The 13975-nt window shown below is 43.6% G+C and overlaps 1 protein-coding gene and 1 long non-coding RNA gene across 9 annotated transcripts in view; one reads left to right on the top strand and one right to left on the bottom strand.

The window, feature by feature from the left end:
• Positions 1-4522: 4522 nt before the first annotated feature.
• LOC123609085 lies at positions 4523-12799 on the bottom strand. Its single transcript, XR_006717603.1, has 3 exons — positions 12441-12799; positions 4721-4832; positions 4523-4585 (listed from the first exon to the last, which is right to left on the bottom strand). It is a non-coding gene; the product is annotated as an uncharacterized LOC123609085 (long non-coding RNA).
• Positions 12792-13975, top strand: part of REPS1 (RALBP1 associated Eps domain containing 1) — an 88760-nt gene continuing 87576 nt past the window's right edge. For all 8 annotated transcript variants that reach the window (XM_045499821.1, XM_045499823.1, XM_045499822.1 and 5 more), the window contains exon 1: positions 12792-13414. In XM_045499821.1, the coding sequence (XP_045355777.1) occupies positions 13262-13414 (153 nt within the window). In that variant the 5' untranslated portion in view covers positions 12792-13261. The remainder of the gene's footprint in view (positions 13415-13975) is intronic.

The raw sequence follows: 13975 nt of genomic DNA, 5'->3' as shown, positions 1-13975 counted from the left end.
TAAATCTATTTTTAAGTAATCCAAGAAATGAGTAAAGCTTCTCTTTTATACTGAAAATTATATTCTGCCTTTAAAAAATTAACCATTTGATTTCTTTTTTATTTTTTTAAGTTGATTTATTTTGAGGGGGGAGGGCTGGTGAGAGAGGGAGAGAGAGAATCCCGAGCAGGCTCTGCCCAGACAGCGCACAGCCTGACATGGGGGTCAGTCTCACTAACTGTGAAATCACGACCTGAGCTGAAATCAAGAGTTAGATGCTTACCTGACTGAGCCACTGAGATGCCCCTTTAAAGTTTACTTATTTATTTTGAGAGGGGGAGAGACAACAAGCAGGGGACAGGGAGAGAGAGAGGGAAGTGACAATATAGTACAGTGCCAACAACAGAAAGATGTGCCATTGGGTGAAAGAGAGAAACCCACTCTAAAGTAAATCCTCTGGTTAGTTGTGTTCATTTTTTGTCAGTTACAGTATATATGGTTTTCAAAGACAAATCATTTTACATAGCTTATTCATTATAATGAGAAGCAGTGGGCCCTTCCATCAAGAAGTGGGATATAATTCTCTCATTAAATCTGGGCTGGCCTTCATGACTCGCCTGTGATCAATAGAATGCATTGAAATGATACTGAGTAATTTCTGCCTCGATCTCTTGGGAAACTTGCTCTTCAGGTAGTCTCTTAAAACCCAGCCATCATTCTTCTGGAAGCCAAGCAAATGGAGAGGCCATAAGATACTCCAGGAGGCAGCCCCCAGAGGAGTTTTCAGACAACAGGCAGCATTAACCACTACCCATATGAATGAGTCGTCTTGGACATTTAGCCTAACCTTCAGATGACTGCACATGTCAGGTATCACAACAGCTAACTACCTGCCTAGTCAAGCCCTTCCCGAATCTCTGACCCACAAAGTCATGTTTTGGGTCACTCAGTTTGGGGGTAATACATTATGCAGCGATAGGTAATCAGGCCACCTGCCTAAGGCCAAAGTCCCAGTTCTAAGAAATAATCTACCCCCACCCCCACCCGCATGCCCCACCTGAGTTTCTATTTGGACAAGTGGAACTACCACTGGGAGGACTGGTGAATGACAGAGGCCTCCCGTATGGAGACTTGAGGATTAGGGTTAAAGGCTATGAGTGATTTTGTGATACCGGCCTGATGCCCTAAAAGGCCAGACTGAACCAGCTAACTCTGAGGATACCTCAATATAGACTTGGGGACCAGGACATCCCAGCCGCCTTGCAGTGGAACCAGAGGGCAGCACAGGGACTCCAGAGTGTAGATTTAAGGTTCCTTCTCGATCTCACAGTCAAGAAATCACGTGAGGTCTTTCCATCCCCCACCCCCATATACCGCCTTCCCGTGATATCTGGGAGAAGAACAAGGAAAAGAGGAAGAAATATGAACGGCTGAGCATTTAAGTGAAATACTGAATTACTTAAATGATTACACTTTAAGAGAAAGATCCTGAGATATAACTGACAAAATTAAGTTAAATTGCACGCTGCTACTGAGGAAGATTATGTTCATTAGAGGAAATTAAAAAGCCACTTACAGTATTTTAATGTTTGATCCCACTATACTTACGTACCTGTACAGAAATAGTTAATTTTTAAAACAAGATACTTATCCTGATACGAGATTTTAAACACTAAATGTTTACTGGTTATAACACTTGTTGAATGTATCCAAATCACTAGATACAGGTCAGGTTTTCTTTAGAGGGTTTAGAGTATACTAACAACTTAAAGTCTAGTAGAAAATGAATATGAAAGCTGATAATGACTTTTTAAATAGTTATGTCTTACTAAAGGATATGCCTCCTGGTTGCTTGAATTATTTAAACAAAGTGCAAGAGCAAAATTAAAAACAATCCAGAATCAGGGGCACCTGGGTAGCTCAGTCAGTGAAGGGTCCGACTCTAGATTTCGGCCCAGGTCATGATCTCACGGTTCATGAGTTCCAGCCCCACATCAGGCTCCATGCTGGCTGAGTGGAGCCTGCTTGGGATTCTTTCTCTCCCTCTCTCTGCCCATCCCCAGCATGCTCTCTCTCTCTCTTTCAAAGTAAATAAATAGATAAATAAACAAATAAACTTAAAAAAAAAATCCAGATTTTAATTGATCATGCTTGTCACTGATAATAGCTGCCAGTTGTTCAATAGCAGTTAAATAACAACCTTTTATGTTCATTCTCTCTCTTTCTTATTTTGACCAAATAAAGCATTCCATTTTACAGAAAAAGGTGCTGTGGCTGAGAGACATTAAACTTGCCCTAGGTTACAAGGCTAATAATTGTCAGAATCAAGTTTCAAACCCAAGTGTATTTGGTCTCAAACTAGGATTATTATGTGTCTATTACAACTTGATATCTTCTCATTGTTATCGCCATTAAGATTTGTATTCATTCTATACATTTTTAGTTTTTAAGGTTGCACAGACATAACCTCTAAGCATCCTCAGAAAATGAAATATTGGCAACAGCAAAGCATGATATAGGGTTAAAATGGAAAAAAACTTTACAAAGCAGAAACACCGTAGCTCTTTTTTTTTTTTTTAAATGTTTACTTATTTTTGAGAGACAGAGAGAGACAGAGACAGAGCATGAGTGGGGGAGGGGCAGAGAGAGAGAAAGAGAAAGAGGGAGACACAGAATCTGAAGCAGGCTCCAGGCTCTGAGCTGTCAACACAGAGTCCAACCCAGGGCTCCAACCCACAAACCACGAGACCATGACCTGAACCGAAGTCTGACGCTTAACGGACTGAACCACCCAGGCGCCCCAGGAACACTGTACCTCTTAAGCACCATGAAAGGTTACGAAATCCATGGCACTGTAAAATATTTTCATGGTAGGGTAATGGGAGTTAGCAGAAATTAATAAAAGTTGTAGAAGTAAAACAAAGGACAGATAATTTTGTTGTTGTTGTTGTTAAATGAATAGTTTAAGAAGTTGATGTGTTTGGAGGTGACCCAGCCCGAGTGCAGAGTTTTCACTTTAGAAAATGCTACTAATGGCAAGCCAACTGCATTTAGTATTTTTTTTACAACCACCTCTGCAGGCTTCAGTATTACACAGAATAAGAAAAGCATTTTGCTTTTTTCCTTGTTAAAAATTCATAATATTGGAAAAACACTAAATTGAGAATGTTTACAAAAGAAACTAAGAGGGAAAAACGGCCCTCCATAGAGTCAGTAATAAATATTTGTTGGGTTGATTTTTATGTGGAGGAAAGTGCATTTTCATTTTTGGCTAATCTCTTCTGAGAATTCTATTTCTATAAAGAATTGATTTATTTTTGCTGCGCCAACAAATTTGTATAGATTTTTATGCCTTTGCTCCTGATGAACCTCATGCTAATATGAAATCTTAAATTTATTTGGCATTTTCTATGTCATTATCGAAACACTGATTTACAGCTGCACCATCCAAAAAAATAATCATGTTATGATTCCCTCCTAGTTAGGGAATGAAAATAGATCCCATTGGCAATATAGGATAAGATTGCCTTAACTGGTTTCTGGAGAATTCACTTGTGTTTTTTTAATCTGTTAATCTGATTATATCATTTATATTGATGGCTCCAAAAGAGGAAAAGAAATAAGATTCAAATTAAAAGAAAAGGAAGGCTCCTGTTATAAATACAATCTTGAGTAGAAAAGATTTGCTACAAAGGATTACAAAGAAATAGGCAACCGATGGCAAATAAAGGGGCAAATTATATATATAGTACGTAATAAAAACATGTAGTAATGTGAATGCATCCATTTGGTTGATATATTTGTTTATATAATAAGTAGTAATATATATAAAATAAAACGTATATCTGTCTATCTATCTAATCCATCCCTTTATTTGATATTGTACGTCTATCATTTTGGGTCAAGAGGTGCTTGGCTGGCTCAGTAGGAAGAACATGTGACTCTTTATCTTGGGGTCATGAGTTCAAGCCCTTCGTTGGGAGTAGAGGTTAAATAAATGAATAGATAAAAACGTTTTAAAAATGAAAAACATATAAACAAATGATATCAAGAATAGTCACCTAAACGTTAATAGAAGTTGCCTGCAGATGGCAGGATTCCAGGTGATTTTTATTTTTTTCTTCATCCTTTTCTGAGTTGTTATTTTCACAATGACTGTGTATATTTTTACAAAAACAGTAAGAGATTTTTCAGAAACAAAAAAGCCAGAAATTTTGATTACAGATAGGAAACTACACTCCATTCTAAATTCTACATCAATCAATCAAACAAGAAGCACACACTGAATCTGCTGTGTGTCCAACACATAGATACAGTATCATGTTTTCTTCCAACTCCAGTTCTTTCTTCCATGAGCTCCATAGCCAATTCCACAGCAACATTTCTCAGCAACTTACTAACATCATATCTTCCCCAAACATCAATTTTAGTTTTTATAAAATAGAAAACCATCTTCCCGTTTTCATAATTAATTTGCTTATGTAATGCTTCACCCAATTATAACAATTACTATAATAAGTATAACAGGTTGGTAAGTACTAATGAACTCAACTTAATAGGAGCAGAAGCGTGTGGGTGGCTCAAGTTGGTTTCCCCAGGAAACACACTGAAATGAAGATTTGAGTACAGGCAGTTCATTGATAATTGTTGTCAGGAACAGCACACACATGCGAGTGAAGTGGAAAAAGCTCATAATTGGGCAGAGGGAGATCGGCAGTGTGGTAACGTCAGAGGCACCCACCTCTTCCTGGAAGAACTCTGGAGCCGAGATGGCTCTTCAAGTTGTCTCAAAACAGTGTGGAGACCTTTAGGCTCCTATATCCACTGGGTGGCCATTGGTTGTAATGCTGCCCCTAGAACGGGGGTATAAACTCAGGTGAGGAATCTTCCTTCTTCCAAGGGCAATTCCTGGAGAGGGGTTCAGCTGTGAGCCCCTGACATTCCAACATTCCTAACAGTTGAAAGAATAGTGTCTCTGTCCTGAGGGGTGGTAATCGGGGTCGCATCCCAGAGCAACCACCGTGGTCCAACTGACACGACTCAGACCATTTGCTTCATGTGATGTATTTACCCATAGGGGAACAACTCCCCCAGGATTGTTCTGGATGTTGTTTTCTAGAAATGTTTACAAGAGGAAAGAGAGGGGAGCGAACTATATCTGCCACGATTGCAGGTCATTTCAAAGTCATGTCTGATATCCGTGATCTCTCTACTTCTCATTCTAGATTCCCCTTGACCTCAGCTAACTCCTCTGCAGCCCCAGGTGACTTATCTTGTAAGGTGACACAGACCTTCATCCCTGGGTGGTCTGCATCCCTTGTCACCATACCCTTCTCAGACTGTGACAGTTACACTTGTTCATTTATCATTAAAACTGAACAGGGGAGCACCAGAAGACACCCCAGTGGTCTTCCGAGTGTGAAACATCTTCTTTTCTACTTCAACTGCATAAAGTAAGCACAGTTTTCTCCTGATTAGTAGGTTCAATTAACCTCTAGTATGTTGATTCTTTTTTTCCTCTACTAATCTATTGGCAGGAGGTGCCCTAAGTGACTAGACCGCATTTGCAGCTTAAAGGTTAGTGGGACTTATAATACGCCTCCTAGTGGCGGCACTCCCCTTTACGAACCAGGACCTCCAGATGCTCAAAACCTAGAATTGAGGGGCTGGGAAGGGCAACCTCCCCTCTCCCAAGTAGGTTGCTGAGGGCAAAGGCAAATGGGGCCAGTTTGACTTCTATCTCTTGGTTTTGTGTCTCGTTTAGTCAGTCTGCCTTCTGGAGATGTAGTCGTATAGAGGGCCATTCATTTAGTGTCCTGGAATGTAGGGATCCATAGGTACAGAATATCATCTCCAGGCTGACATGTGAACTGCACCTTCAAAAGGCCATTCTATACTCTCTGAAGTCAGCAACTTCTGGATGATGTGGCCTGTGAGAAGTCCAGTGAATCCTACAGTAATGCATTTGTATTGCTATAAAGTGAGTCTCTCCGTCTGAAGTGATGTTACACAGATTCTAGGTTTGTGATAAAAATGCTTAGACCCTCAGACTTCAGACTGTATCATAAAGCTGTAATCATCAAGACAGTATGGTACTGGCACAAAAACAGACACTCAACTCAGATCAGTGGAACAGAATAGAGAACCCAGAAATGGACCTACAAACATATGGCCTGTTTCGAAGGGGCACATGCACCCCAATGTTTATAGCAGCACTATCGACAGTAGCCAAAGTATGGAAAGAGCCCAAATGTCCATCAACGAATGAATGGATAAAGAAGATGTGGTATATATATACAATGGAGTATTACTCGGTAATCAAAAAGAATGAAATCCTGCCATTTGCACCTATGTGGATGGAATTAGAGGGTATTATGCTAAGTGAAATTTGTCAGTCAGTGAAAGACAAATATCATATGACTTCACTCATATGAGGACTTTAAGACACAGAACAAGAGAAGGGAAGCAAAAATAATATAAAAACAAAGAGGGGGACAAAACATAAGAGACTCTAAAATATGGAGAACAAACAGCGTTACTGGGGGGTTTGTGGGAGAGGAGATGGGCTAAATGGGTAAGGGGCATTAAGGAATCTCCTCCTGAAATCATTGTTGCACTATATGCCAACTAACTTGGATGTAAATTAAAAAAAATAAATGGTAAAAAAATAAAATAAAATAACAAAAAATAATATAAAGATATAGTATACTCATTTGATCTAAATATATACTGTATACCAGTATATGGAGTGGAGAATAGACATGATCATTATAAAAACAAAATTAAAAGATTAACAAGGTACCCTTTGGATATACTTCATTAATAAACATAAATATATAGCAGCAACCTACTGAGAAGAATTAAAGAAGACCTAAATAAATGGAGAGTAATACAAAAAAAATTTCTCTGAACAATCATCAAAAATATATACTCAAGAGTAGATATTTGGAAAGGTGTCCTTAACATTTTAAGTGGGTAGGGGAAAAAATGCTTGGGTATTCAGCAGTGTACATAGAATAAGATCCTTTTTGATTACAAACTAAAAGATCAAATATGAAAATCATTTTTTTCTAGTGCAATATACAAAAAGCTATTAAATGTTTTGCTTTGGGAGGATGGAAAAAATGCTTAGGCTCTCTGATAGTATATTGCTGGCTAAGGCTTTGTGTACAGGAAAACAAACTTCTGTCCAGAACATGTTTGATCCCAGAGCTCCTGGGTGGCTCAGTTGGTTAAGCATAGGACTGACTCTTGATTTCGCCTCAGTGAAATCTCTCACAGTGAGATCAAGGCTGGCAGTTGGGTTCTGTGCTGGATGTGGAGGCTGCTTAGGATTCTCTTTCCCTCCCCCTCTGTCCTGCCTCCACTTGTGCACCCACGCTCACTCGCTCACCCGTGCTCTCCCCCCGCCTCAAAAAGGAACATGTTTGATTCCAGGAAAAATAATCAACTTGTCACCAAGTGTCGGATTGATCTCCCCGAGGGATGATGGTGCATCAGAAACTCAATTTGGTGTTGAGCTGACACCGAGCTGAGCTGAGCTGAGCTCAACTCTTGCTGGCAGGTTGATATTTGGCCTTGGTAAGTGGAAACCCATAACGTGGGGCCCATGCGTGCCTTCCATTGCTGCCACAGTAGCTCTTCAGTTCCCGAGCCAGTGTGCCAAGACGGGGGTGGCACCTTGCACAGGCTACTTGGCATCCACTAACCAGGTTGTTTAGTCGACTTGGTTTCCTTTGCCTCCTCCATAGCGGATGCTTTCCGGTGGGTGTCAGCACACAGTACAAAGATAATTACACTCCATGCCCCTTTCCATAGGTTCGACTGTATGCTTCTCCCTTAGACTTCCTCCTCCCTGATCTTCTAAACTGCTTTCTTCCATGCCCCCGCCCTATAGGCCCAACCATTTGTCACTCTCCGTGGGTTTATGCATATTCCTATCTAGGGCAATCTCTCTTATGCAAAGTTAATGACCAGGTGCACTAAATAAAACTCTCTCCAATGGATTTCCCCTCACTAAATGTCCTTCAGGGTCACCCCTGAGTTAGCCTGAATCCAAATTTTAACAATTCCGTCCTGCAAAAAATAAAAAAGCAAGCCACAGACTGTAGAAAATACAGACAAATCATGTCTCGGACAAAGGCTTGTATCAAAAATGTACAAAGAATTTTCAAAACTCAACAATAAGAAAACAAACAACCCGGTAAAAAATAGGAAACGTTTTTGTAAATTATTTTTAAGTTTATTTACTTTGGGGGGGGGCATGTGTAGGGGAGGGGCAGAGAGCGAGAGGGAGAGACAGAATCCCAAGTGGGCTCCATACTGTCAGCATGGAGCCTGATGTGGGGCTCCAACTCATAAACCATGAGATCATGACCTGAGTCAGAAGCCTAACCAACTGAGCCACCCAGGTGCCCCCAGGCTGGGAAAAGTTTTGAACAGACACTTCACCAAAGAAGATATTCAGATGCCAAATATGTACTTGAAAAGCTGCTCAATATCATTTGCCATTGGAGAAAATGCAAATTAAACTCACAGCGAGATACCACTACACATCCCTTAGGATGATGTTACAAGGATTTGTGAGGATAAAGAGAAACTAAAATTCTATATATGGCTAGTGGGAGTGCACCGTGGCAGAGGCATTTTGGAACAGAATCTGGCCGTTTTTTTAGAGTTCAACACATACTTACCAGATGACCCAACAATCCCACTCCTCGATATTTACCCAAGAAGGAAATGAAGATTTAGATTCGCACACAAAACCATACATACATACTGTAAACTGTGTTTACAGTATCTTTAATAATAATCGCCTAAAATTGGCAACATCCCAAATGTCCTTCAATTAGTGAATCGAGGAACAAATTCTAATCATTCACGCAACAGAATACTATTTAGCAATTAAAAAAAAAATGAACCACCATAGCAGCCAGAACGTGGGAGAATCTCAGATGCATTATGCTACGTGAAAAAAAAAATCCAGATTCAAAAGGCTACATACCCCAGAATTGCATGTATAGAACATTCTGGAAGAGGTAAGAGTGTAGAAGCAGAAAACAAATCAGTAGTTGCCAGGGTCTGAGAGTGGAGGGCAGAGGTGAGTAAAAAGGGGCAACACAAAGGAACTTGGAGGGGGGAGTCACAGAATGGTTCTGCATCTTGATTTTGGCGGTAGATACGGGACTATATGCATTCATCAAAACTCATAGAACTGTGTACCAGAGACAATGAATTTTATTGTATACAGTTTACCTTAAAAACCTAGAGATTTCCAGTTAAATAACAGTTGAGGCATTTGCTGGCAGTAACCAACTATTTGATCTTCCCCTGAAAACCCGCATCTTTAAATTTGTAGCTATATAATATAGACCATCTGTTTTAAAATAGCTTTCTCATGATGTCACTTTTAAAAATTGATGGGTCTAGAAATGTTTACTAGGGGGAAAAATTAAACTTGACCTCAAAGAGCATGTGTTAAATTGTATTTTTTTTTTCCCCTTTCATACCTGGAAATACAAATTTAAGTGACGGATATAGAGAAAAATCTCTTTCATTTGTGGAATTGTCAAGCTCTCCAGCACCAAGCCCACCCAGAATACGGCAGGGGGCTGAGAAGGCAGGCCCCCTAGAGCAGGCCTCCCTGTCTTTCTGAGCGTCTGGCCTGCCGGTGTGGGGAGTGTGTGCTTGTCGGGAGGAGATCTCACACAGGCACAGTGCTCCGCACAAGCTGAGTGATGTTCAGGACTCCTTCGGGAACATGGGGAGTGGGCCTGGGGCTTAAGCGGTGGTTGCTGGCTGTAGGGTCCATTTAGTTGCTTCTTAGTAAGCCCTTAGGGGTGGGGGTTTGACGTTGCTCTTTTTTTTGGGAGGGGGGGATCATGTGGTCCTGGTGACTTTTCGTCCTCAGCTTGGTTTTGCTCCCACTGTGTATCCTATTAGGAAGGCCTCGCAGAGCAGTGAGACCGCAGGAGTCCCACCGCCTCAACATCCTGTAACTCACATGTTGTGGTCAATTCAGTTTTAGCATTTGGCAAGGGGGAGTGGGGAAGGGCAATTCATGAGGGAATCAGGGTGTTTTAGGGTGTCCCTGACATGACTGACAATGAGATCCCTAGATGGAGGATCCCTGAGGACAAGATCATGCAGTTTATTTTACATCGGTGCAAGATGCTCAAAGTACACCTTGAACACATGGAATACGTGTTAGGATTGGGAGAGAGGAACCCAAAGGTGATAAGGAGCAGGCTTATTCAAAGAATGGGAGGCAAGACGAAAGGGATAGCACGTTGTGGACTGAGAAGGAAATTTCAGAATTCCAGAACTTGGAAGGGAAGCAAGTATTTTAGGTTGCTAAGGAGGAGTGGGGCTGGAGGTTGCTGGAGTTAAGGGAGCCGAGTTAGGAGATTAGGGTACCGACTGGCTCATCACGTCATTAGTTTGTTTGTTCATTCATTCATTCATTCAACAAATAGTTCCTGCTGAACACTATTGGCCTTGGATGCAGGGCAATGAACAAGTATTTTCTGGTAAATACAGGGATGGTAGTTGGGAGACCTAACAAACAAGTAAGAAAGGCTCTAAGACAGTGATTTCAGAATTGAGATTTCCTGGGTTTTGAATCCCAGATCCAGACACTTAATAACAATGTGACTTAAAAAATAAATTACTTAATCCATTTGTGCCTCACTTTTCTCATCTGTCCAATAAAAATATTAAGTGCCTACTTCATAGGATTGTTGTGCTTAATGTGGTTATTAGCATAAAGTTTTAGAACAGTGCCTGAAACATAGTAAGCACTCGGTGACTATTAGCTATTAAAAATGTAAACAGATATATACTTTAATGTCGGGTAGTGACAAGTGCTAGAAAGAAAAGTAATTCAGGGAGGGGGATAGAGAGTGGTGGTAGGGCTGTTTCAGATCAGATATGGAGAGGAAGTTCTCTCTGGGGAGGTGACAGATGAAAAAGGACCTGAATGATGTGGGAGAACAAGTCATGCAAAGGTCTGTGGGAAGAGTATTTCAGGCAGCAGAAACAAAGGCCCTGGGGCAGGAGAGATTCAAGGCCTAGGAAAGGTGGTGGAGAGTAAGACGCTGAAGACCCTTGTGATCCAATCCCTACCCCATTATGCTCCTCCAATTTACACTTTTGGAAGACAAATCATCTGTGGGGGTCTGGTCGCCTCCGGCAGGTCCCCTGGAGGGGTATGTGAGATGTCTGTGTGACAAATTGAAAGTTTTAGAGAGAGGACAACTTGAGCTTAATGGCAGGTTTTATATATATACACACACACACATATGCATATGTATATATGTATATATATTACATATGTGTATATATAATATATATATGTATATATTATATACGTATATCTACCTAAAATGCTGCTGGTCGAGGGGTCCAGTTAGAAAGTATTTACAGCTCCATAGGCCTGTGTATGTGTGTGTGTGTGTGTGTACATAAAAAATATATATATGTATATATATACATGTATCTAGATACATGTATATAAATATATCTATATACATAAAATATAGTCATACACTAGGTTAAAACCCTATATATGTTTTAAAGACAAGTAATAAAATGCCTGTAACTATGCATATATTAACATCCCATAAAGCCCTGGAGTAAAATGAGTAAATATTGACACTAAGTGGCACAAATAAGATTATAAATAGCTTCATGTGCATTAAGATTTGGCCTCCAAATGAGGCAGAGAAGATTTTGCTGCCAAAGCGCTGCAAAAAACTTTTGGATTTTCAGCGCTTTTTGAATTTTGGATAAAGGATTGGGAACCTGTAATAATTTCCTCCTATGGGCCATCTATAGGATCAGAACTCTAGGGAGCAACATGTAAAAGACACAATAAAAGCCCAAATGGAAAAACCTGTATAACAAATAGCCTTAACCACTGTTTTTAAAATATTTCCTAAGTATAAACCCTTAAGATATTCTACTCCGGATATCTTACAACTCTCCTCTGATCGGGACCGATCAGAACAGGGCAGGATTTTCGTAAAGGAGAAAATTAGGAGTGGCAGGAGCCCCTGAGGTCAGCCCAGGGCCTACGCGACTTTACAGAGGTGTTGGTATACATTTATGGCACTAAGTTCCCGGGGACCAGAACTACCTTGCACATAGAAGAAAACTTTGCCAGTTTTTCCCTCTATTCATCAAATTTTGCTTCTCAGGTAAATATGCTTGGAGTAAGAGTGGGAGTTAAGCCTCAGTGTTAGAGTCATTATGAAAGTTCCCAGATAGAATCTTCATAGTTCTTCAGAGCACATAGAAATATTGCATTTATCCTCAGAAACATCTGACATCTAGAAGGTAACAACAAAGGTACCAACAGATACAATCATAGTAACCTGAACAATGTTCCCCTTTCAGTCAACGTTTATGAATGAAACCTTTAGTGCCAGAAGCTTCGAAACAATCTAAACTGCAACCCGTACCCGAGTTCCCCAGGTCCTAGTGAGCAGCTTGCCGTGGACCCCTGGTCCGCGGCCCCGGGGTCCCAGCTCCTCCCTCCGGGGCTGGGGGCGGCTCTCCGCCGCGGGGCTCCGGCCACCAGGGGGCGCTGCGGCCCCCCTCTCCCGGGAGCGGCCGAGCCAGCCCGGTGGGTGTTTCTCTCCCTCTCGCGCTCTCTCCTCCCGGCCTCACATCCGGGTCTGGAGCGCGGCCGCCGCTGTCAGTGCTGGTGCGGGCGCGTCGGGGGCCGGGCCGGGGCGCAGTAAATGGCGGCGGAGGGAGGCGGAGCGGCGGCCACGCTCAGCTCAGAGCCCCCGAAACTTTAGACTCGAAGCCCCACAACTTTCCGGGAAGTGCCGCCGCTCCGGAGAGGGGGGGGGGCGTGGACGGAAGGGGGAGCCGAGGCGGGAAGTCTGGGGGGAAGCGTCTGAGAGCCGGGGAGACTCGAACCCGCGGCGGGGGCGGTGGCGGAGTCCGCCTGTGCCTCGCGCCGCGGCGGCCCCCGCCTCCTTTCCCCGCGCCCTCCCCGCGGCCGCCGGGCCGGAGCCGGAGCCGCGCCGAGCCCGGGACTGCGCGGGGCCTCGCAGGCGGCGGCGCGCCGAGCCCAGCCGGGCCCCCTCCTCGCGACCTCCCGGCCCTGTTGCTCGGGCGCCCCCCGCGCGCGTGAGGCCGGGGCTGGGGCTCCCGGCGGCTTCGCGGGGCGAGGAGGAAGTCGGGCCGCGCACAGCCCCCGCCGTCCCGGGGTCGTGGGGCCGGGCTCCGGGTGTTGCATGCGGGGCGGGGCGGCCGTGAGCCGGAGGCGAAGATGGAAGGCTTGACGCTGAGCGATGCGGAGCAGAAATACTACTCGGATCTCTTCTCCTACTGCGACATCGAGAGCACCAAGAAGGTGGCGGCCAACGGGCGGGTGCTGGAGCTATTCCGGGCCGCGCAGCTGCCCAACGACGTGGTCCTCCAGGTAACGCCGCCGCCCTCGCCTCTGGTCGCGTCCGGGGCTCTGCCGGCCGCCGACCGGTCGCTTCCCGGCGGCTCCGGCCTCCAGCCGCCCGCCGCCAAGGGGGTGGGAGTGGGCGCCGTTTCCAGCAGCGCCGGCCGTGGGCTTGTGCCCCCGGACTCTCCAGCTGCAGGCTGGGGCCGCAGGTGCCCTGGTGGCCCGGACTCGCGGCGCGGTCGAGGGGGAGGGGTCGCTGTTAGAGGACAAAAGTCACGCAGAGATACGGTGGGGGGTGGGGGGCGGAGGTCTGTGTATTCTCGCTCAAGAACCTAAGTCCAGTATTTCTCGGCTGCCTCTCAAAATCTGTATTTTTCACAACTGAAGAGCAACTTCAGATGAAGGATATCGGATTGTTACCATGCCTTTCTTTGAATCGTAGATCCTGATATATAACATAGCTCTCCGGATCCTGCAGAGTAGTAAAGTTATCAGTATAGGTAAATGTTTTTTAAATTCTTGAATAAGCCAGCGGGCGAGACAAAGTGGGTTTTGTAGGAATCGAAGAAGCCTTTTTCTTAAGGAAGC

The sequence above is a fragment of the Leopardus geoffroyi genome, chromosome B2 (assembly GCF_018350155.1).
Source record: "Leopardus geoffroyi isolate Oge1 chromosome B2, O.geoffroyi_Oge1_pat1.0, whole genome shotgun sequence".
NCBI classification, from domain to species: Eukaryota; Metazoa; Chordata; class Mammalia; order Carnivora; family Felidae; genus Leopardus; species Leopardus geoffroyi.
This window is presented reverse-complemented; position numbering and strand designations above follow the sequence as displayed.